The following is a 21,649-nucleotide window of genomic DNA, read 5'->3' on the forward strand; positions in this document are numbered from 1 at the left end:
AACTCCAGAATCGGAGGAGAAATTGGGAGAGGGAGAATCCCAGAGGCTCTCGTATTCTGGAGGCCAAAAGTTAAGCCCCCAACTTGGAGGCTGCCAGCAGGCTAGCACCACCTTTGGAGTTATCAGGACCTCATCAAAATTTTAAAAATCTGCCACGAGCAAGCCTAGGTCTCCACAGCTTGCCCGTTACTCCTGCTTGTTATTAGTCCAACCTGCCTTCCTCAGTAGCGTGTTTGTCTTGAGGACAAAGTCCAGGATTTCTGGCTTTTTGTGTGTTGTTTTCCTCTTCAAGCCTTGCTTGACTAACCCTCCAAAAAGATGTGGCAACAGATCAAAATCACCCAAAGGAAGCCGGGTCAGTTCTACGCAGACACGCAGCCTGCAGAGATTGTGTTTCCATCGAGACAGGCCTCAACAGGACCTCGAAGACCAAGAAATTCCAGGGGGAGGAATGTGCAGAGGCCGGTGGGTGCGGAGGGCCAGCCTTATCAGTTCCTTCCCGTTGCAGATACCGGCTTTAAATCGTGGACACAACGCACCACGGCTCCAGAAAACGTTTCACTCTTCACCTAGTCTTTGTAACGCCTCGGATTCCAGATGGCTTTGCTCGAGATGGCTGTTGGAGGGAAATGCGCATTTTTAATATTCCCCCACATTAAAAAGCTTCCTGTGTGCCTTTCCTTACAAGCTAGCTTTCCACATGCAGTGATTTCTTTTAATGGATGCAAAGCAAAACAGTCCAGTGCAGCGTGGCTCAGTCTGCCACTGCATTCTACAAAATGTTTAACCATCTCTAACGACGGATGCGGTAAAGCATTAGCGGGTAATGGAGTAGAAGAAGAACTGGTTTTTCACTTCCTGAAGGAGTCCCAAGGCGGTTTACAAACCCCATTTCCCTTCCTCTCCCCACCATAGACTCCCTGTGAAGCAGGTGAGACTGAGAGAGCTCTATGAGAACTGCTCTGTAAGAACTGCCTTAAGAGAACTGAGACTAGTCCAAGCTGTGTGTGGAGAAATGGGGAATCAAACCCAGTTCTCCAGATAAGAGTCTTAACTACTACACCATGGTTTTTCTCGGTAGACGTTCCCACTGGTCCTGCCAGACAACTCCTCGGGAGTGCAAGAACGATTTCCCCATCATTGAAGGACCGTTCTGGTTCTCAATATGTGGCCTGCCCAACATTATCAGTTCTTTCTTAGAGGCGCAAAAATACGTGTGAATGGGCATCAGTGGGAAAGAGGTGTTTCTGAACGGAATAAAGCAGGTTCCAATGTCTGCACTACAAACCCCGAAGACCAAAAAGCTTGGGGGAAAAGGGCCGTCATGTGTGAGTCATAAACATGGCTACATTCATGCAACATTCCTGGAGAGAAGATTCCTGAACATCCCGGCCCTGCATGGCCCAGGCATGCGCAACCTCAGATCTTGGCTACTAAGCAGGGTTGATCTTGGTTAGTATTTGGATGGGAGACCTCCAAGGAACACTAGAGGTATGACACGGAGGCAGGCAACAACAAACCATCTCTGAATGCCTCTTGCCTGACTGCCAGACCGTCCTACAATCGGACTATCTCCTGGCTACCCTACAGACACATCATGCGATAAATATGAAATACGTCAAGATTCCTGCCCAGAATAAACCCTTCCCATGTCAGCTTGGTCGTCTTAAGAAGCAGGGTGATGTAGTGGTTTGAGGGTTGGATCCAGGTTTGAATCTCCCCTCTATCCCTGGAGCCTAACCTGCCTCACAGGTATGTGTCTGAAGAACTGTGCAAAGTAAACTTCATGGGCCTTAAAGGAATCCCTGGGCTTAAACTTTGTTCAGCCTTGCAGGGTTGTTCTGAGGATAGAATGCAGAACAAGAGAATGATGTAAGCTGCCTGGGGTCATAAATGAAGTTTAAAAAAATAAAAATACCCCCCCCCAAACACACACAAAAACAGTGTTGCATTTGCTGTGGGACGGAGTTCATATTTGGTGGTGGCCGTATCGTTGTTCCCATGGATTCTGCAGCACTGCAAGGGGAGGGGGGGAGGTGTTCTGCAGCACGCCATTTTCTGGGGAAACTTGGCCGGCTCTCCTGATGCCTTTGAGAACTGCTTGGTAAGACCCCAAGGACTTGGGCAGCCAAACTCCAGGCAAGGCCTGGAACTCTCCCAGAAATACAACTAGATGAGAGAACTGATTTGCCCTGGAGAGAACGGCTGGTTTGGAGGGAGGACCTAGACCCAGCTGAGCCCCTCTCCCCCAGAAACCTCCCCCACCTCAGCCTACACCCCCTAATCTGCAGGCGTTTCCCAATCTGGGGCTGGCAAGCGGAACCTCAGATCAAACGGCGGGAGCCGAAGAGAACTTCTTGTTTTGGAGCTTCTAGGGAGCAACGGAGAAAGGAGTGTCCTTTGGAGGGTGTCAATCAAGGTGTGGAGGCTGCGCTGTTTCTTGGCAAACACTGCCGCCCACAGCCCATGTTGGGAATGGCTCACGCCTGCTCTGACCCACAAAAGCGAAATGCTTGGGGCAGCCCCTTAGAGTTCCTAAGGCACGAGACAGTCAGAGGCGGTTGGCCATGGCCTCCCTCTGCGTAGCAACTTGGGCTGATTCTGCACTTACTTTGTTTTTTCCGTTGTGGATTCTGCTGAATTCAGATCGATTGGAACTCAGGTCTTCCTTTGTGTGCCCCCCCCCCCCCCCGAAATAGAAAAGTGTTCTTCACTCGATTGGGAAAGCTCAAAACGGGGAGGGGTGCCAATTGCACCAGGAGTCCCTCTTTTTTTTTTCTTGAACTGGGAGCGGGGGGGGGGGAGGATTGGAGACGGTAGAGGAGGGGGAAATAATAAGAGGCAAATCCCTGATGAGAGAAGTTAGGGCTTCTGGAGCACAGTCACTTTAAGACAAGCCTTGCAACTGGGAACCAGGAAGTCTTTGAACTGACGCCCTGGCCAATCTGGGGAGACTGCTTTGCTATAGCATTGGAGGCATGAGGCAGGGAGTTAATTCGCAAAAAGCAGAGGTCTGCACATTTACTGATACAGATTTTTCAGATGTCAAGACTTATACCCACTTCTGGATATTGCGGGGAAAGGTAGGGTCATCATGGATCAATCATGGATGTTGCAGAGGGAAAATTTAAAGCGCCCATAATCAAAATGCAAATCGGATTCAATGTAGACGGGAGGGATTCATTTGAACTGGGACTGGGTAAAATGCCCCATGCAGATGACTCCTTGGTCGTCCATCCAAGTATAGGGCAGGGCTGACCCTACTTAGCTTCCAGGATCTGGTGAGACAGGGCTATGCTGGGCCAGCCAGGGCAGGGAGATGGGGGACTTTATTGGTCTTTAAAGTGCTTCTGGATGCTGATTGTGTCCTATGGAAGATTCACCATCTCCCTGCAGAGATGGCCACCCTAGCTGTGGATTCATGGACTGCTGTGACAAAGGGGGGTACATTTGTGAGCTGGAAGCTGAGCTATGATTCCCATGTCAACCAGGAGGCTTATGTTGGTTCCCAGTTCTTCTGTGAACCTGAGCACAAGTATTGAGGGGCATTTAAAAAGCAATACCCTGTTCTAGGATGGGAAGTGAGCTGAAAAAGCTCAAGCTGCCACACCTGGCCTTCACTATCCGCCCTTAGACCAGAGATGTCCCCATCCAGCACAGATTTCTTCTTAAAGAAAAAGAGTTGTTTTTTTAAAAAAGATGTCAAGTACTCTCACGGCTGCTTACAATCACCTTCCCTTTCCTCTCCCCACAACATGTAGGTGGGGCTGAGAGAGTCCTGATATCACTGCTTGGTCACAACAGCTCTAGGAGAACTGAGACTGGCCCTGAAGGGGGGTGGGTGGCTGCAGGCATGCAGACACCTATTTATAGCAGGGATGGAGTGAGGGAAAACACCTGCTGTTAGCTGGCTGCATGTGGAGGAGGAGCAGGGAATCAAACCCAGCCCCACAGACTAGAGGGTTTGCAGCGGGTGAACATTATACTATGAAAGAAGAACTGCTGAATTCTTCCACAAGATTTCAGGGCTCCTGTTTAGAACCAGGCAGGGAAGACTGGCAGATGGGGCTCCCCTCCCCAGAGATCTGAAACTAGCAGGTAGGTCTTTCAAACTCTTAAGATGTTTCAGAGAAAGGGGGGGGGCTGCAGGCATGCAGACACCTATTTATAGCAGGAATGGAGTGAGGGAAAACACCTGCTGTTAGCACAACATGGCTTGCTTGCTTCTCTTCTGACAGGAGGCCTTAAGAAGGTGTTTGCGCCTTAACAGCTCCTCCTCCTTCCAGGGGTCCCCCCCCCCAATTAATAGCTCTTTCTTTCCTTAATAATAATTTTAAAAAGCAGAAACATGGCACTCTAGGCTGCAGGATGGTGTTAAATGCTAAGGAGGATTTTGTCTCCCACGAAGTTGATGCTCAGTTTCCAGATGTTTATTCTTGTGTCTCATATAAGTCACTTTAAACAAGCTTTTGTACAGGTGGTGCTTGAGGAGTGGCTGTGGCTCAAGGGGAGAGCCTCTGCTTGGCATGCAGAAGGTCCCAGGTTCAATCCCCGGCATCTCCATTTAAAAGGGCCAGGCGGGAGGTGGCATGAAAGACCTCAACCTGGGACCCTGGAGAGCAACTGCCCGTCTGAATAGACAGTAGGTACCTAGGTCGATGAGTGGTTCTGCTCAAGGGAAGAGCTGTAGTTCAGTGGCAGGGTGTCTGGCCAGCAAACAGAAGGTCTCAGGTTCAATTCCCGGCATCTCCAGTTTAAAGGACCAGGCAGCAGGTAATGTGAAAGACCTCTGCTGGAGCTCCCAGAGAGCTGCTGCCAGCAAGAAATAGTGACTGTGATGGTCTGATTATGTATAAGGCATCTTCATCTGTTCAAGGTCAACCCTAGAAAGCTGCCAATACCTAAGAGAGAAAAGATGGATATTTCCCCACCTTTTGCACAGAACCCCTTCCTTGCTCCCCCTTCATACGGAAGGAACATTATCCTATGGATGATAGGAGTGATTTGCAATGTTCACTGTGCAGGATAGGTCCCATACAGGAGCAGAAATTTGGCCAGACCAAGTCTGAGAATTTCATAGAATCATAGAGTGGGAAGGGACCTCCTGGGTCATCTAGTCCAACCCCCTGCACTAGGCAGGACACTCACAACCCTCTCATTCATCCCCTGTCACCTGCCACCCCCTTGAGCCTTCACAGAATCAGCCCCTCTGTCAGATAGCAATCCAGCCTCTGCTTAAAAGTTTCCAAAGGTGGAGAAAGATTTCTGTGCTTTTTTTAAAAAGTCAACTTTGGTTTTGTCCATCGGTTACTGGTCCTTTTCAGTAAGTCCTTCGGCATTCGTAGGGTCCCCAAAGCGGGTTCCCATCTTCCTTGGGCCAGAGCAAGCTGCTGTCCTGAAGAGGGGGGGCCTCTGCAGGCTCCTCCGGAGAGCCGTGGAGCACCTTGGGTGTTGGGTCGTTGGCCACCGCCATAAAAGATGAGAACGGGTAAGGGGAGGTGGCCGAGTAGCTGGAGGTGTAGTGGGCGTCTTCCAGAGCATGCAGCGAGTAGGGCTGAGGCCCGGCCAGAGGGGAATTCCAGCTGGGATTTCTGTACTGGGGACCCCCTCCTGGCTCAGGCGAGGAAAGGCAGCCGGGGGCAGAAATGACTTGCAGGGAGTCAGAACAGACGTCCGGTTGGCCGAGGCTGTTGGGCAGGGCCTGCTCCTGAAGAGGGAGAAAAAAACATCTTGAAATTCCCCCTGATGGGAGGAAGAGAACGTCTCCCAAAGCAGCAAGTAAGCCTTAATTCCCCTCCCCCCCCCCAGCTGAATAGTCCAGGCCGGCCCGATCCCAGCAGATCTCAGACGCTAATCAGGGCTGACCCCGGTTCGTATTTGGATGGGAGACCGCCAAGGACTTGGGTGGCAGTTCCCCCAAGGACCACTAGGGGTCATGGTGCAGAGGCAGGCCATGGCACACCACCTCCGAACGTCCCTTGGCTGGCTGCCGGGATCTCCTAGCTACACGACACACACCACATGATAAATAATTCCCAACACTTTGGGGGCAGGTTTTAAAAAATTAGCTGCCATACTGGGTGGGGCATCATCTGGGCATGGAATTGGGGTCAATGTGGGTGGCAGGTAGCTGTGCATTTCCTGCTTTCTGCAGGGGGTTGGACTAGATGACCCTGGAGGACCCTTCCAACTCTATGATCCTAAGTCCTGACGGGCCTGTACCCCAACACCCACCTCAGTGGGCAGAGAATGGCTCAGGGGTGTGTGTGCGCTGGCCCCCAGATGCCACAGACCTGAGGCTGGGAGAGGCATCCACTTGTGACAGTGTGACGTCTGATTGTTCCTGGCCCTCTAGCCCCCGCACAACTGTGGTTCTCACAGCCTCTCAATGGCAGAATGCTTCAGGTCCCACTTTCAATCCCTGGCAACTCCAGCTGAAGGATCAGGGAGGGATGGGAAAGGTTTCCGCCTGAGAACCCGGCGCACCACTGGCAGTCTGAAGAGAGAGCCCTGAAGCAGACGGACCGACCGTACTTACACTTAAAAAATGCGCGGAGTCACTAGGGAAAGGAGGCATGACGGAGGGCAATGGTGACGCGCCAAAAAGGGATGCTGTGCCAGAGGTGACCGGAGTGACGCGGTGGTCCCCGTACTGGTCGCCAAAGTAGGTGTCCAGCAAAGAAGGGTAGCCTTGAACCCCATGTGCGTCGTAAGCAAAGGGCTTCGCGAGGAGGGAGGGGGCGTAGACGTCGCCGGGGGTCTGCTTGCTGCTTTGCAAATCCACGTCTGCCATCAGGGACCGCCGGACCCCGTAGTAGCCGGACACGGAGGGGGAGCCTTTCAGGAACGGAGAGATCAGTTAGCGGCGCACCAGAAAAGGCAGGCTCAAAAGCACATTAGAAAGGCTCAAAAGCACATCCCCCCCTCCCCCCCCCCCACCAAACACATGTTAGGCTGCCATAGATGTTTATGGAGAACACTGCAAGTTTCCACAGTCCTAGAAGTGGGCTCTGCTTCATGAACACATTGCCCAGGGGCCCCTATTTGCCCACCCCCAGGTCCCTCCTTTCCACATCTGCATCACCTCCACCTGCCACCTAGGGTTGCCAACCTCCAGGAAGGGCTCTGGTGCTCTCCAGGTATTGCATCTGATCTCCAGATTATAGCAATTAGTTCTCTTGGGGGAAATGGCTCCTTTGGAGGGTGGAATTTATGGCACTGTACCCTGATGAGGTTTTCCCCCTCCCCAAACCCTGCCTTCCCCAGACTCCCCCCTCCCCCCCCCCAAAAAAAAAACCCCTCTCCAGGTATTTTCCAACCCAGAGCTAGCAACCCTGGTTCCATTTCATAAGAAGGGCGGGGTGGAAATGAAATGGGGATGTTTCTTTATGAAAATATACTTACCTGAGAGCGGGAGGAATGAGGACTGCGTGGTGGAAGCGCTGCCCTGGAAGGAAAAGAACAGCCCAGCTGACGGAACAGGCAGTCTCCCACCGTGAGCAAATTTGATTGGGTTACGTTTTGGGAATCTGAGTGAACAACTCGATTTCAAAAACCTGGCCCTAACTGGGGGGCACATCTGATAGAAATTCCTCGTGGCTAATCTGGACGTGACTCCCGGGACTTCATAACATGTAATTTGGCCTCCAGAGGGGAGCGATGGGTGCTGCTTCTTGGTCTCCTGATAGCCGTGGAGATGGAGGCATGAAAAATCTGAATCTCGGAGCGAAGAGGCAATGTCAGGGGAGGCACCAGCCTGGTTGGAGACCTTGGAGAGCTGCTGCCGGCCTGAATAGACAACGCAATGGTAGTCAAACTGCGGCCCTCCAGATGTCCATGGACTACAATTCCCAGGAGCCCCCTGCCAGCATTCGCTGGCAGGGGGCTCCTGGGAATTGTAGTCCATGGACATCTGGAGGGCCGCAGTTTGATTACCCCTGGAAAGCGTCTGATTCAGTATCAGGCAATTTCGGGTGTTCAAATTAAGAATCCAAAGAAGTCAGAACGTGAGGGGGCCGATCGTTCTATATCTAAACTTAAAACATACTGCATAAAATACCTGAAAATACATGTATTGATTACAAAATAGATAAAAATAAGCGTAGGCCCAAATAGTCGCTTCAAATCGGAATAAAATCATGCAGCTGTTAAAAAGGGACCTTTTGTGACTATGACAAAATGCACGTCAGCTAATGTTGCTATAAGATGTCTCCAGACATTACGGTGATAATACGGTTATTTCTTTAAATTGGATGGAGTTGAAATTGTTCTGGAGGAAAAAAGGAGAAAACGGGAATAAGGGGGCGCGGATGGCACAAATGGTCTCTGTCTGAGATATTTGTATGATCTTATTCTGATTTGAGCTTACTCTTTGGACTGACATCGTTATCCAATTTGTAATAAATACACGTAATTTTTGGATATTTGGTAATATTTTTGGTTTGAAGTTTAAATATAGAACTCTTTGGCCATCACATTCTGACTTGTTTAACTTTTGGGTTCTTAATTCATTCATTCATTATTTTTTTGTTAGCTTCTTGTGTTCATCCGCAACCGAACATGTCTGGTTAATTGCTAGCCGAAGCTTCGAGTAAGATGATGACGGAACGAACTTTGCTTTTGGAACGAACTTTCGCCTACAGTCTAATCCCCCCCCCCTCCTGGAAACAGGAAAACACAGCAGTCAATGCCACCCCCACCCTGGTTATGACCCTGGACTGGCAGCCTAGAAGCCTCCAGTTTGCATACTGCAAACAGGAGGTTCCTGCCATGGTGAGCAACCAAATTTAGAGGTTTAGATTTGAATTAAAATTTGCTAGTGTCACGACTTCCTTTTGGTTGGCATGCCCACCTGCCACCTGGTCCGGGGCCACCTCCATGGAAACGGGCACACGAGAGCTCCTCCGTTCCGAGCCAAGAGGTCAGACGCAAGGGCAGCTGCGTTCACGGCGATGCCCTGCAGGGCAGTTGGGTTCTGAAGGAGCTGATGGGCTGAAGGTCTGTGGAAGAGCCACACGGCACTCCCTCTTCCCACAGGACAGGGGAGATCACCCCCAAAGCTCCTGGGGGTGTTTCCGGTGAGAGAGCAGGGTGGGTGCGAGGATGCCGTCAGGTGGGGCAGCTGCCCAGGGCTTCTAGCAGGACCCACTGCTGTTGACACCGCCCCCATGGATGCCAGCCTCCAGGTGGGACCTGGGGATTCCCCAGACCTCCAGCTCATCTCCAGACTGCAGAGATCAGTTCCCCTGGAGAAAAGGGCTGCTTGGGAAGGTTGACTCTCTGACACTGGACCCCACTGAGGTCCCTTTCCTCCCCAGGCTCCACCCCGAAATCTGCGGGAGCTTTCCAATCAGAATCTGATAACCTCATTCTCCACCACTGGCCAGAGGGGGCCACTGGTATCCCTGCCCCATACCATGTCCTTTCCCTGCCTGTTCCCTTGTGAGGACTTCACCACTCCTGCAGCTGCTCAAAGCCATCTGGGGAAGGGCTGAGGCAGTGCCATTGGCTGCATGCCTGGGCAGGAAGAGGCCTTGCCAGTGGAGCAAGGGGAGGGTGAAAAGGGGCAGAAAAGGGGGCCCATGGCAGGACGGGCAGCCAGGGGGTCTCCAAGAACCCTCTGCCCAGAGCCCTCCAAATCTGGATCCAGTCTTGTGAAGCTTGGCTAAGGGGACCTCCCGTGGGTCCATGCACCAGAAGTTGCCAGACCCTATTGACCCTTGCCTTCGATCCGGGGCACCTGAGCACCCCCAGTCTCTACTAGCTCACCGCTGGGACACCTCATGCCATGCAGCTCTGGCCCCCGAGCTCTGGAGAAAGCAGATTTGTGGACACCAGAGGAGTGAAGCTCCTGGCTCTCCTCCCTTCCATGCAGAAAACAAAAAATATCAGGAGCAGAGAGTAGGGCTGCAGCTCTGGGATGGGAAATACCTGCAGATTTTGGGGGTGGGAGAGGGCGTGGAGTATAATGCTGTGGAGTCCACCCTCCGAAGCAGCCATTTTCTCCAGAGGACTCTGATCTGTTGCCTGGAGTCATAATCCGAGGGGATCCCTAGCAGAGAGGCCTGATCCCTAATTATGTTGGCTTGCAGGTCAGAGGTCGTGCAGACCCCACAGTGGGGCCTTTTCCCCATTCTCTTTCTGCAATAGAGACTCCGACAGGTGCCTGAATTGTCCAGCTGGTTCTGTCGGGAAACAATTGCCACGGCCACAAACCGGCTGGTGAGAACGTGGCAGCCGGGCATTCTTTCAGCCCCGGGGGTTTGGCTTCAACGAAAGCCTCTGTTTGCTTTCCAAACCCTGACTCCATCCCCGGTCAAGCACCTGGTACACGGGAGGCCACTTGTAAAGATAACATGCCCCATCTGTGTTTGCCTAGCCTGTCACTTATCAGGAGTTTAGGCACAAATTGGTGCCGCTGAATATTTAAGACGAGCAGGAAGTTGGGGTCCGGCCGAGCAAAGGAGCATTTTTACTTGGGCCGCAGAGTTGCCAAGGCAAGACAGAGGACCGTCTTCCCCCCTCTCCCTGTTGACTTTTCTTTTTAAGGAAAGAATGTTGGCAAACTCTCAAAATAGTTCTTTGGGACTGGAATTGCCAGGTGTCGAAAAGGGGAAGAAAAACAGAACTTCCATATTCTTCCCCAGTAATATGTGGTGGAAAATACGATCACAACAATCCCAGTGAGGGGCTTTTCAAGGTAAGGAAGAAGCAGTGGTGGTCTGCCAGTGCCGCCTTCTGCAGAACCTTCCTTGTGGGTCTTCCTGCCACTTACTTCTTAGTATCCAAGTTGTGACAACCCCAGCAAGGGGCTTCCAAGGCGAGGGAGAAGCAGAGGTGGTGGGCCATGGCCTTCCTCTGCAGAACTGGTCTTGTGTGAAGGACTTCCTTTTCTCTGTTCCAAGCCTACTGCTCATAATTTTCACGGAGTGCCCACGAGTCCTTGTGAGAAAGGGAGAAAAGTCCTCCTTTCTCTGCCTTCTCCCGAGCATAATTCTGTATACCTCAATCATGTCACCACCCAGTTGTCGTTTTGCCAAGCTAAAGAGCCAGCCGTACTTTTGGGGGGCTGGAAACTACTAGTCGGTTGGCCATAGCCAACTAGGGTGTTCTCTGTGGGACCCCTTGGTGATCAAGGGTTTGAATCAGTATACAGCAGCTTCACATGTGTGAGATCTCCAGCTACATCCTGGAGGCTGGCAACCTTCCAAACTGGGAGTTTTGGTCAGACACAAGGAACAATCTCCTGTGGCCTGAAATGGAGGGGACAGTTTGGCCTCGTGGCCCTGGCTAACCCCTGTCAAGCCCCGGTCCAAATGAAGCCCTTGCGGACATGCCCGGGGAATGAAAAACAACGGTGCATGCCCCATCACAATGCAACTGCCAGGGCCATGATGCTTTGCAGAATCAAGAGTGGGCCTTCAATCCAAGGGAGCATGGCAGCTCTGGCTGGCGCTGGAAGGGTGCAGCTGCCACAGGAGAATTGGAGGATTGTATTTGGGCAGCCAGGAGGATTTAACTGCACTCCAGCGACCAGTTCCTAGGAAAGGGTGGTGCCATTTGGCCTGAGAGCCCAGACTGCGGCCTGCTCACCTGTGTTTGCTTTGGAGTTAAATGATCTTCTTTGTTACAAGATGTGCCCCCCCCCTCTTTGTGATAACACAGTTGCAAGTCTATCAGAGCAAATACGGAAGTTTATCTGGTACTGTTGCTGTCAGATTGGATTTATTGTCAGTGGAGAAACACTCAGAAGATCAGCAGTTAACTGGGAAGCTGCCCAGTCAGTTCTTCCCTCCGCCACGATCCCCCTGGCTGGATTTTGGCAAAGTGCTCAGCTCCGGTCCCCCCACACAAACACACGACGCGAGCCCCGCCGTCAGGGCAAATGTTAATTATGATGAGCCCCTTTGAAGGACTGTTGTAAGCATTATTCACCTTGCTTCTAAGATTCAGGATATGGCTTGTCCAGATTAAAAATAGGGCTTCGCATTTATTAGAAGTTTAGCCTTGGTCTCTCTTGCTGTCAGCAAGTGCCAAGTATGAAATGGCATGGGCTGTTATCCGTCAAAAAACAAGGACCATTACATGTCTGCTATCATCCATGGTCAAATGTTATACGCCATTGCCTGGCACCTAACGAAGACTGTTCAAATCCCATCCTGGGCCATCCATCAATTGCTGTTGAAGCTGCATTGTCATTGTGTGACCGCTACCAAAAACCAAATGCTGTTGCATGTCAAAAAGGCTGTCAAAATATGAAACAACTTGAAATAAAGCCCATTGTAACAGATACAACAGGCACCAGAAGAGGGGAAGAGGGGACTGGAGCCCAAGGGAGATGGTGAGGCTTCCCCCCTCCCACTGGGCTTCCCACCCCCCTTCCCCTCCCTGCCCCCTGGTCTGTCTCCCCCCAGGAGGCCCATTTACCTCTGGCTCCGTCAGTGGCCAAGGGCAAACTGGTGGCGATGTCGCCAGATTGCCCCTGGCTGGGCCGGGGGGGCAAGGCCTGTTTGGACTGTGGGCCAGTTCGGAGGTGCTGTGGGCCTCCTGATTGGCCCAGAGTTCGGACAGGCCTTGCCCACTCTCCACCCACCCCTTACCCTTTTATTTATACAGCGAAAGCTGTATAAAGATTGGGTATCAAACAGAAATGTTTGGAGAATCTTTGGAGAAATGTTTGGAGAATCAGGAGGTGGAATGCTATAACCGCCTTCTGCCAAGCCAGAATTCCCTTTTGCCAACAGAGAAGATCCACCTGTACCAGAGGAAGCCTTTCTCCATTTGGAAAAAAATATCTCTCCCCATTAAGAGACAACTTGGCGGAAAGGAATCTTAGGATCCGGTTGTGGAAGGGTGTCACTGAGATCCAGCTGACAACCGGCAGAGGAGACGTTCAAAGAACAGATTGGACACAGGCCCATTTCTTTGATTTGCCACTGGCTTGGCTTTAGGGATGCCAGTCTCCAGGTGGGCCCTGGGGATCCCCCAGAATTCCAGCTCATCTCCAGGCCACAGAGATCGGTTCCCCTGGAAGAAATGGCCACTTAGAACGTGGACTGAATGGCAATAAACCCCATTGGCCCCTCCTCCCTTCAAACCCCACCCTCTGCAGGCTCCGCCCCCCAAGGTTCCATGGTTTTCCCAACCCGGAGCCAGCAACCCTAATTGGCTTCCAGCTCAGTCAGCGTTATCAGCCAATCGAAAATCAGGTTTTGGGCAACGGCTTTGGATCCCAAAATGGGATCTGGCTTCACTTGGTGCAGAAATATGACTTCTCATGAGCTCCTCCTACATATGCCCTGGCAGGGGACGTCAAGTTGCAACTTGCAACTAGTTTGTAGCTACTCCTGATGGGATTTTCAAGGAAGGAGACCTGCAGAGGTGGTGTGCCCTGGCCTGCCTCTGCAGAGCAAACCTGGGCTTCCTTAGTGGTCTCCCATCCAAGTCCTAACAAGAGCCGACCCTGCTTAGCTTCCCAGTTCGGGTTGGTCTGGTCTATTCAGGCTGCTGAGTAGCGAAGCCAAAGGTTCATTTCTCATTCTGGAGACGTCACTTACGTTGAAGCGTGAGCCGCTGGTCTGCCTTGACCTCTTTTCTGCCAGCAGATCCTTAACCGTGTGCTTGACCCGCACGCCCTGATACACCCGCTTGCCATAATCTGCAGGGACTACAGAAGTGGAGAAAGACCGAGTCAGCAGGCGGTAGCAAGGGAAGGCCAGACAACCGGGGCGACCCTGAGTTCAAACGGGCACATGAAGCTGCCTTATATGGAATCGGGCCCTTGATCCATCGTCTACAATTCTGACTGGCAGCAGCTCTCCAGGGTCTCCTGCAGGGGTCTTTCTCACCATCCACATCCTAGTCCTTTCTAACTGGAGATTTCAGGGATTGAACCTGGGCCCTTCAGCATGCCAAGCAGAGGCTCTGCCTCTCCCCTAAATGTCCTCAATACATAAAAGCAAAAGGACACTGTGTGATGCTCCATCACCTTTCCTGGGCTGCTCTGCTCCCAGGAAACACTCCAAGCAGGCCCCCTTCCCTGCTGGCAGCCCCACTGTTGCTATAGGAGGGGCAGGATCAGGGCCTTTCTTCTCTGGAGCATTTAACAGATGATTGTCTGTTGATTTATTGCTGTTTCTTTGTGGCTTTAAACTTTGCTTTACTGGGATTTTTAAAACGGACGATTCGGGAGTTTGATGTTCCCCATCTTGGAGACTTGTGCAAAAGGGAGGGCCTGATTAATAAATCGGTGAAACACCTCTCTGAGCAAGAAGGCGGACCTCCCCCTCCGTGGGGAAGATGTCCTTGCCCTGCCATTTGAGCGAGACTCACCAATTCCGACCCGTTTTCTCTCCTTTTTTTTGCCCAGCGGGTTTCCACAGGCAATGCCTTTTCAAGCCTCAACTTCCTGGTAGGACAATAGATCAAGATGGGTGACCTTGTTCATCTACCCATAGCAGAAGAAAAGGGCCAGAGTCCTTGGAGCAGCTGAAGGACTAACAACATTTCTGGCAGGGGAGGAGCTTTCCTGATGCGCAGCTCCCTTCCTCAGACAGATGTGGTGCTAATGTTTGCAGCAGTAGAAAAGAGCCACAGTCCAGCGGGAGCACCTTAAAGACTAGCACAATCGGCTATCAGAGGATGGCTTTTGTGTTTTTCTTTTCTGGCGCCAGAAACCCGGTTTGCAATTACGGCAAATAAGCAAGAGCCGCCTTTGAAAGCACACATAAGAACAGAGGGCGGCGCATCGATCAATATAACGCGCAGTGGAGCCATGCAGCGCTCATGTGCCTCTGTGGAATGGCCTTTGGAAAAAGAATGACCTGCCGACCACAAAAGAGATTCTCTTCTCCCCCCACCCCGCCCGCCCCCCGCTCCCAGCTCCCCCAAATGCCGGCTGTGCCCGTCTGCCCCTCTTGCCGTTCTGCTTTTCAGCTGGCAGTGTGGGTTGAGGTGTTGCTTTTGAGGTGCGCTCAACCCTGACGCTGCTCGCCTTGCGCTCCTGCCGCTGGGAGCTGCCCCGGGAAGGAGCAGTCGCTGCACCTGTGGTGTCCGTGTGGGCTCGAGAAGAGCTTTTAGTCAAATGTGACAAATGGGGACATGAAGTTCGGCTTAATCCTTTTGGAAACAACAACAACAGAAAGGACCGTAGTTCCCGGGGCCAAAACAAACACCCCTGACCTGTTTGATCTTTTCGGTTTCTGATTTACCTTTCCTAATTTAGCCCCTTTTGGTGGGTTGCAATTGAGCTACGTCTTTGTGGGGCTAGCTGTGGCCAGACCAGTAGGTCGAGGCGCAAGCTGACCTCCCTAGAAAAGATGTCGGGAATATCTGTGAATGGATGGGCAAATTCAGTGGTGCATAATCAGAGTTGCCAATCTCCAGGTATTTCCCCAAATTTCCAGGGAGTAGGAGCCCTAAGGTGAAGCACCTGATGCCCAGGAGGTCTGGCTGCTGGCATCCGGCCAACTTCTTTAGCAGAGTACGGCTGTTTTTGCCGCCAGATGGCTGTAAATGGCCTGGCCTCACCGACCGAAGTCCTGGCCTTTGACAAAAGAGCATTCATGATCCTTAATGGCACAGCAAGAGCTAATAGTCCACGAAAGGTCTCCCAATAACACTTTCCTCCATGGAGCATTGAGGGCTTGGAGAAGCTGGGGGGGGCAGCTAGGGAGGGGTTAAAGGGAGGGGCAGCTAGGTACAACGTGGAACAGATGATGAAGGAAGGGCGTCGGTTAAATGCGAACCACTTGGGGGGGGCGGTTTTGCTTTGTGGACAGCTGACATGGGGTAGAGCAAGGGTAGTCCACCTGTGGCCCTCCAGATGTCCATGGACTACAATTCCCATGAGCCCCTGCCATCATTAGCTGGCAGGGGCTCATGGGAATTGTAGTCCATGGACATCTGGAGGACCACAGGTTGACTACCCCTGGGGTAGAGGATTGGTTCTTCTGTAGGAAAGCCTCTTTGCCTCTACTTGTCCAGTGGTAAATAAGGCAACAATTGGATATTGCAAAGAATTATACCTTGGTAAATAAGCCTATCAAATGCCATATTCCTCCCATGCTCTTACTATTAATACCCTTGCCTGGATGGCTCAGGCCACCCCCATCTCATCAGACTGCAGAAGCTAAGCAGGGCTGACCTGGGTGAGTATTTGAATGGGAGGCTATTGGGGTTGCTATGCAGAGGCAGGTCATGGCAATCCACCTCTTTTTGCCTCTTGCCTTGGAAACCCTACGGGGCTGCTATTCATCGCTTGTGCCTTGGCAGCACTTTGCATCAGCAAATAAAGCAAATGCTAGGAAATGTCAAGGTTTCTCCCACGGTCTCTTCCCCAAGGGGAGCCAGTCCAGGAACTGCTGACTCACTGCTCGACGGGGTTGACATATCCAGGTTGGGAAAGTCCTGGAGATTTGGGGTTGAAGCCTGGGGAGGACAGGGACCTCAGTGGGGCATAACGCCAGAGAGTCCACCCTGTAAAGCATCCATTTCCTCCTGGGGAACTGACCTCTGTAGGCTGCAGACTGACTGTAATTCTGGGGAACGCCCAGGCTCCAACTGAAGCCTGGCATCTCTTCTAGTCAAGAAAGTGAAAAATGTATACTAGAAGATGGCAGCTATGAATTCCAGAAAAGTGTTGTCTTTAGCAGTTAAGTTAGGGGATCAAGAAGAAGAAGAGAATAAGAAAAGTTGGATTTATACCCCACTTTTCAGTACCTGAAGGATCGGCTTACAAACAGTGTTCCCTTCCTCTCCCCACATTTCCTGCCTCTGGTCGATCACTAGATGGCCCACACGGCCCCCTCCAGCTCTACAACTCTACATCGTGAATTTGTGGCTGAGTCAAGGGCAGCCTTGCCAACTGTTTTGGGAGAGTCCTGGAGATTTGAGGGTACACAGGGGTTGGGAGAGGGGAAGGGCCTTGAGTGGGGTATAGAGCTATGCAGTCCTCCTTCCCAGGCATTCATGTTCTCCAGGGAAACAGATCTTGGTTGCCTGGAGGTCAACTGCTATTCCAGGAGGTCTCCAGGTCCTACCTGGAAGTTGGCAACTGTAGGCATGAGGCTTTTCAACACATCCCAGCCACTACTTCATTGGCTACTTGAGAGGCATTCAAAAGTATCATCCCACCACTGCCCCCCCCCCACGTTCCCTCTTCTCTATGACAATCTCCCATCCCTTTCAAAGACCAGTCTTCTAGTCAGTGAATGGGCCACGGATTGGGTCAGTGACACCTACCAGTCTCCATGATCAATGGCAGCCGTTTCCCCTCTTGTCTTCAGCAGGATTTTCTCCCTGGCGAGCTTTCAGGAGCTTGGCACCCGAAAAGGAAGCTCCTGCACATGGTGCCCTGGTCAGGTCCGAGCCCAGCCTGGCAGAAATGGCCTTTCCCCCACCATTTAGGCCATGCCTTCGCAAAATGGCTCGCCTGGGATTTGTGTACATGCAAATCCTTTGATGTCTGCTTGGATGCAATTTGCATGGCCAGCGAGGCAGCCGGGTGAATAGGCTCTTTCACTGGACCGAAAGGATGCTTCAGGGGCAAGGGAGGCAGCAAAAGTTTTCATTTGCTGAATAAAGGGGGGAAAGCTCTGGAGACGGCACTCTTTCACTTAAAAGTCTGAGGAGTTGAGAATGCTGAAGGATGAAATGCATTGCCCAGGATGATTTTGTGGGGGTTGGATTCCAGTCCAAGAGCACCCTAGAGACCAATGATGAGAGTTTCTGGGGGGTCTATAAATTGGCCATGACTTCGTAGCGCTTTACAGAAAAGGGAGCTGTCAATTTACAGACAAAGGGAGCTGTCAATTTACAGACAAATTTACAGACAATCCAGAACTTGTACCCCCCCCCCCCAATCTTGTTTGCCCCTAAGGTGCTTCTGGAATCCATTATAGCTGCTCTACTGCAGGCCAACAGGGCTCCCCTCTGAACTGTCTTTGTGGGGGTTATTGTTGACGTTACCCAAGGATACAGGGAAAACATGGCTCAAAATGTTTAATCAAGGGAGCAAGACATCCTAGATATCACTGTGTGCTAAGAATACTTCAGAAGAGAGCCTTGACTTCATCTGGTTGGCAGGACTTTGGGGCAACATCCAGTGTATAAAAAGGGGAGACCTTGCAGGGGGCAGTAAGACAACCATTAGACAGGACAGAGAGGTCAGTACTTTCTCGCCTGTTAAGTGTCGTTCCTCATCTGTCTCCTGATTGCTACTCTTAGGGCGGTATCCTGCTTCTTCTTGGGAGCCATTGGCTCTTTCTCTCAGCTAGCGATGCTGGTTAATTCCACATGGGTTAATTTCACTCTATCTCTGATCAATTTCACACATGTTGGATAACGCAGGGGTAGTCAACCTGTGGTCCTCCAGATGTCCATGGACTACAATTCCCATGAGCCCCTGCCAGCATGGACATCTGGAGGACCACAGGTTGACTACCCCTGCCCTAGACCCCTTCAAGGCAGCCATAGTCTCCAGGGCTCCGTCATCAGGAGATCACTTGTTTTACCACGACATTTCCAGGTCCATGGACATCCGGAGGACCACAGGTTGACCATAATGCATTTTCAATATGCTGTAACCATCCTTTGCAGCTGGACTTTCCTGTGCAAAGCAGGGAAATCTACTTGCTAAAGTGCATTGAAAGTGTATTATCCAATGTGTGTGTCTCTCTTCTCTTTACAATCAAGTATATTGGTGCCTGAATATAGCTTTGTCTACACTTTAATCAGGCTGTGCCCCTTGGCTGTGTTAATTACTCTGCCAATAGTAATATACAGCCAGTCCACGTTGCCTCTTGCCTTGCACTTGAAAACAAAGCAGATAATAGGTACTCTAAAAAAAAAAAAAAGACACCTTTTCAGAGTGTGGTTTCCATTTCCAAATGTTGTCAAATAAAGGGGGATTCTTTGCCAAGTGTTTCAAAATGACATTCTCTTTCAGGATAATCTGCAAGCTTGATGAGTAGGAAAATAATGGGTGTGCCCTTTGGATTGGTAGCAAACTGCATCTGTTAGGGCACGGCGTATTTATTATGTTATGGAGTGCTTAAAAAAGCAGATTGCTTATACAAATGCCCACATAATTTCCCTTCCCAGGGACTGCAATCCAGTGTGGTGTGCCACAGATCATGTTGCAGGAGAAAGAAAATTGTTCTGTGCTTTGTCAGATTTCACTGGGAAGCCAAAGAGGCAAAAACTAAATTCTTCTTAGGAAAGTCCTCCCAGCAAAATGCAGCCAGAATTTCTTCCAGCACACAAGCCATGCTTCCGGAAGTGGAGCAATTTGGTCAGATAGAAATACCTACCCTAAGAGCTCTTTGCAAGTGGCAAGAAAGAGTAGACTGGAAAGAATTCCGTGGCCAGATTAGAATTTAACAAGTAGAGCCGACCAAGGAAGGTCACTTTCTCTTTTTCAGCCTTTAAAAACTCACTGGTTTTACTCTTCAGGTGTTAGGATGAGGCACTGGACATAAGAACATTAGAAGAGACCTGCTGGATCAAACCAGTGGTCTGTCTTGTCCAGCGTCCCATCTCACACAGTGGCCAACCCGTTCCTCTGGACAGCCAACAAAAAGGCAAAGAGGCTGAGGCCTTCCCTGATGTTGTCTCCTGACTTTGAGATTCAGAGAATTAGTGCCTCTGAAAGTGGAGGCTCTCCTCAGCCACCATGATTTGTAACCACTAATAGACCTGTCCTTCATGAATCTATCTAATCTCATTTCAAAATTGTTTACTACATCCTCTAGCAGTGAATCACACTCTGGACCTTGTCAGATTTTCCACTGACACAAGGGGTGTTTTTGACAAGCTAAGAGCCTCTACTGGGCATCGTAAAGCCCATAGAGGAAAACACAAACACACGCACACGCACAGAGAAATCTGGGGAGAGGAATCAGGAGAAATTGCTCTTTCTCCCTCTTGTGCTAGCAGAAAAGTGGGCAGAATCCAACATGTGGTAATTTGATAAGCATACCACATGAACCCAAGAGCGTTCAGTTTTGCAACCAAATGACCACTCTGTTGTCACAAACATGGAACAGCAGTCTTTGATTTGCTTGGGACCATTTGCATCTATTTTTGTGTTGTCATTCATAATTTTCAGCTTTAAACATTTGTCTCTGGGAGGTTCTCACAGGGTGTTTGATAGCATCGTGTGGGAGGGGAATGGCCAATGGCTCAGTGGCAGACTCTCTGCTTGGCATGCAGGAGATTCCCAGGCTCAATCCCTGGCACCTGGGAAATCTGAAAGACGCCCACAAGATCTTGGTGAGAGGCTGCCAGTCAGAGTAGACAATAATGACCTTAAGGCAGTTTCTAGAGTGTGTACAAGAAAAATGCTACCATTTAGCAAAGGGGTCACTGGAATCTGTGTTAGGGGAAGAGGTTTCTGCTAAAATTGATGTAGATTGATGTTTTAATGGGAATTTTAATGGGATTAGTTGTTGTGACCCGCCTCGAGCCTATCGGGAGAGGCGGGAAATAAATCTGATGATGATGATGATGATGATGATGATGATGATAATAATAATAATAATAAAAATACCCCTGGAAGACAGTGGACACAGGTTGGAATCATGTCACATATTTATTTGCAGGTAGTTCCTAGTGAATTTAGTAGTGTAGTCCTGTACAGAGTTACCCAATTCTCAGCTTATTGCTTTCCAAGGCTTAAACAGATCAAGGAAGATCTTAGAAACCAGCAATTGACTATCCATATGGCAAAAACTACTGCCACCAATTGCCAAGAGTGGTAACATATTATAAAGGCAAAAAATCCACCAGCACTGGCTGAGAGGACAACCTGCTCTACCAATCGCCAGCTAAAGGATAAAAAGAAGAGGATTGATTTCCATGGGTTCTGCCTAGAGTAACTGCATAGGTCTGCACTGCTGGTTCGTGTGCAGGATCTGGTGGTACAGGCCTTGGGCTGAACTACATGCAAAGACAGCCTGGGAAGGACAGCCTGCAGCTGCTAAAAGCAGCCTCTTTCCCATCAGGCCTGCATGCATATCCCCAAATGGTCACTCAGCCTGGGGAAAGCAAGGTTTGGGGAAGGGAGGGAGCTTAGTGGGGTATACTTCTCCTAAAGTCCATCTTCCAAAGCAGCCACTTTATCTAGGAAAACCTTATCTTGGATGTCTGGGGATCAACTAATAGTGGGAGATCTCCCGGTGACACTTGGAAGATGCCAGCCCTAGTTGTAATGCCGGGAGGTCTCACTTCCTGGAGGTTTGGGGGTAGAGCCTTGGGAGGTTCTGGAGAGGGGCCTCAGTAGGCATAAGGCCAAGGCAGCCATTTTCTCCAGGAAAACTCATCTCTGCAGTTTGGACATCAGCCATGTCCAGGTGACCTTGAGGCAATGCCGAGCGGTTGGCAGCACCAGGGATCCAGCCTCCTGGGGAGGCAAATGTCTTAAAAGCCTGCCTCTCCACAGTCCCCGAGGTGGCTTGTGTAACTGGAAGCTATTAATTATTAAAGCAATAAATAATACACCAAAAAAGTCAACTAAAGCAGCAAGTGATGCAACTGAACTAAAAGCTGGAATTAAATCTTAAAGCAGCAGCAACACAGGAATGGTAGTAAATTGGGATCAACCTCCTCCTCCTCCTCCTCCCACACATTTCTAGGCAGGCCGCGAATAGCC

General features: G+C 50.6%; 1 protein-coding gene across 1 annotated transcript; it reads right to left on the reverse strand.

Annotated features, from left to right (window-relative positions):
• Positions 1 to 5,234: 5,234 nt before the first annotated feature.
• Positions 5,235 to 16,574, reverse strand: POU2AF2 (POU class 2 homeobox associating factor 2). Its single transcript, XM_077306584.1, has 5 exons — positions 16,511 to 16,574; positions 13,557 to 13,666; positions 7,405 to 7,447; positions 6,539 to 6,837; positions 5,235 to 5,707 (listed from the first exon to the last, which is right to left on the reverse strand). The coding sequence occupies exons 1-5, from the start codon at positions 16,572 to 16,574 to the stop codon at positions 5,321 to 5,323; spliced, it is 903 nt and encodes a 300-aa protein (XP_077162699.1). The 3' UTR covers positions 5,235 to 5,320.
• Between the last annotated feature and the right edge of the window lie 5,075 nt (positions 16,575 to 21,649).

This window comes from Paroedura picta, chromosome 12 (assembly GCF_049243985.1).
Source record: "Paroedura picta isolate Pp20150507F chromosome 12, Ppicta_v3.0, whole genome shotgun sequence".
Classification (NCBI taxonomy): domain Eukaryota; kingdom Metazoa; phylum Chordata; class Lepidosauria; order Squamata; family Gekkonidae; genus Paroedura; species Paroedura picta.

Bases quoted from the DNA above. Each gene is read 5' to 3' on its own strand.
- POU2AF2 (XM_077306584.1), bottom strand. From the start codon at position 16,574: ATGCCAGGCTTCAGTTGGAGCCTGGGCGTTCCCCAGAATTACAGTCAG. The intron at 13,667-16,510 runs GTCAGTTCCCCA...CCACTTCTGTAG, and splicing joins TCAGTCTGCAGCCTACAGAG to TCCCTGCAGATTATGGCAAG. The intron at 7,448-13,556 runs GTAAGTGACGTC...TTTTCCTTCCAG, and splicing joins CCAGCGGCTCACGCTTCAAC to GGCAGCGCTTCCACCACGCA.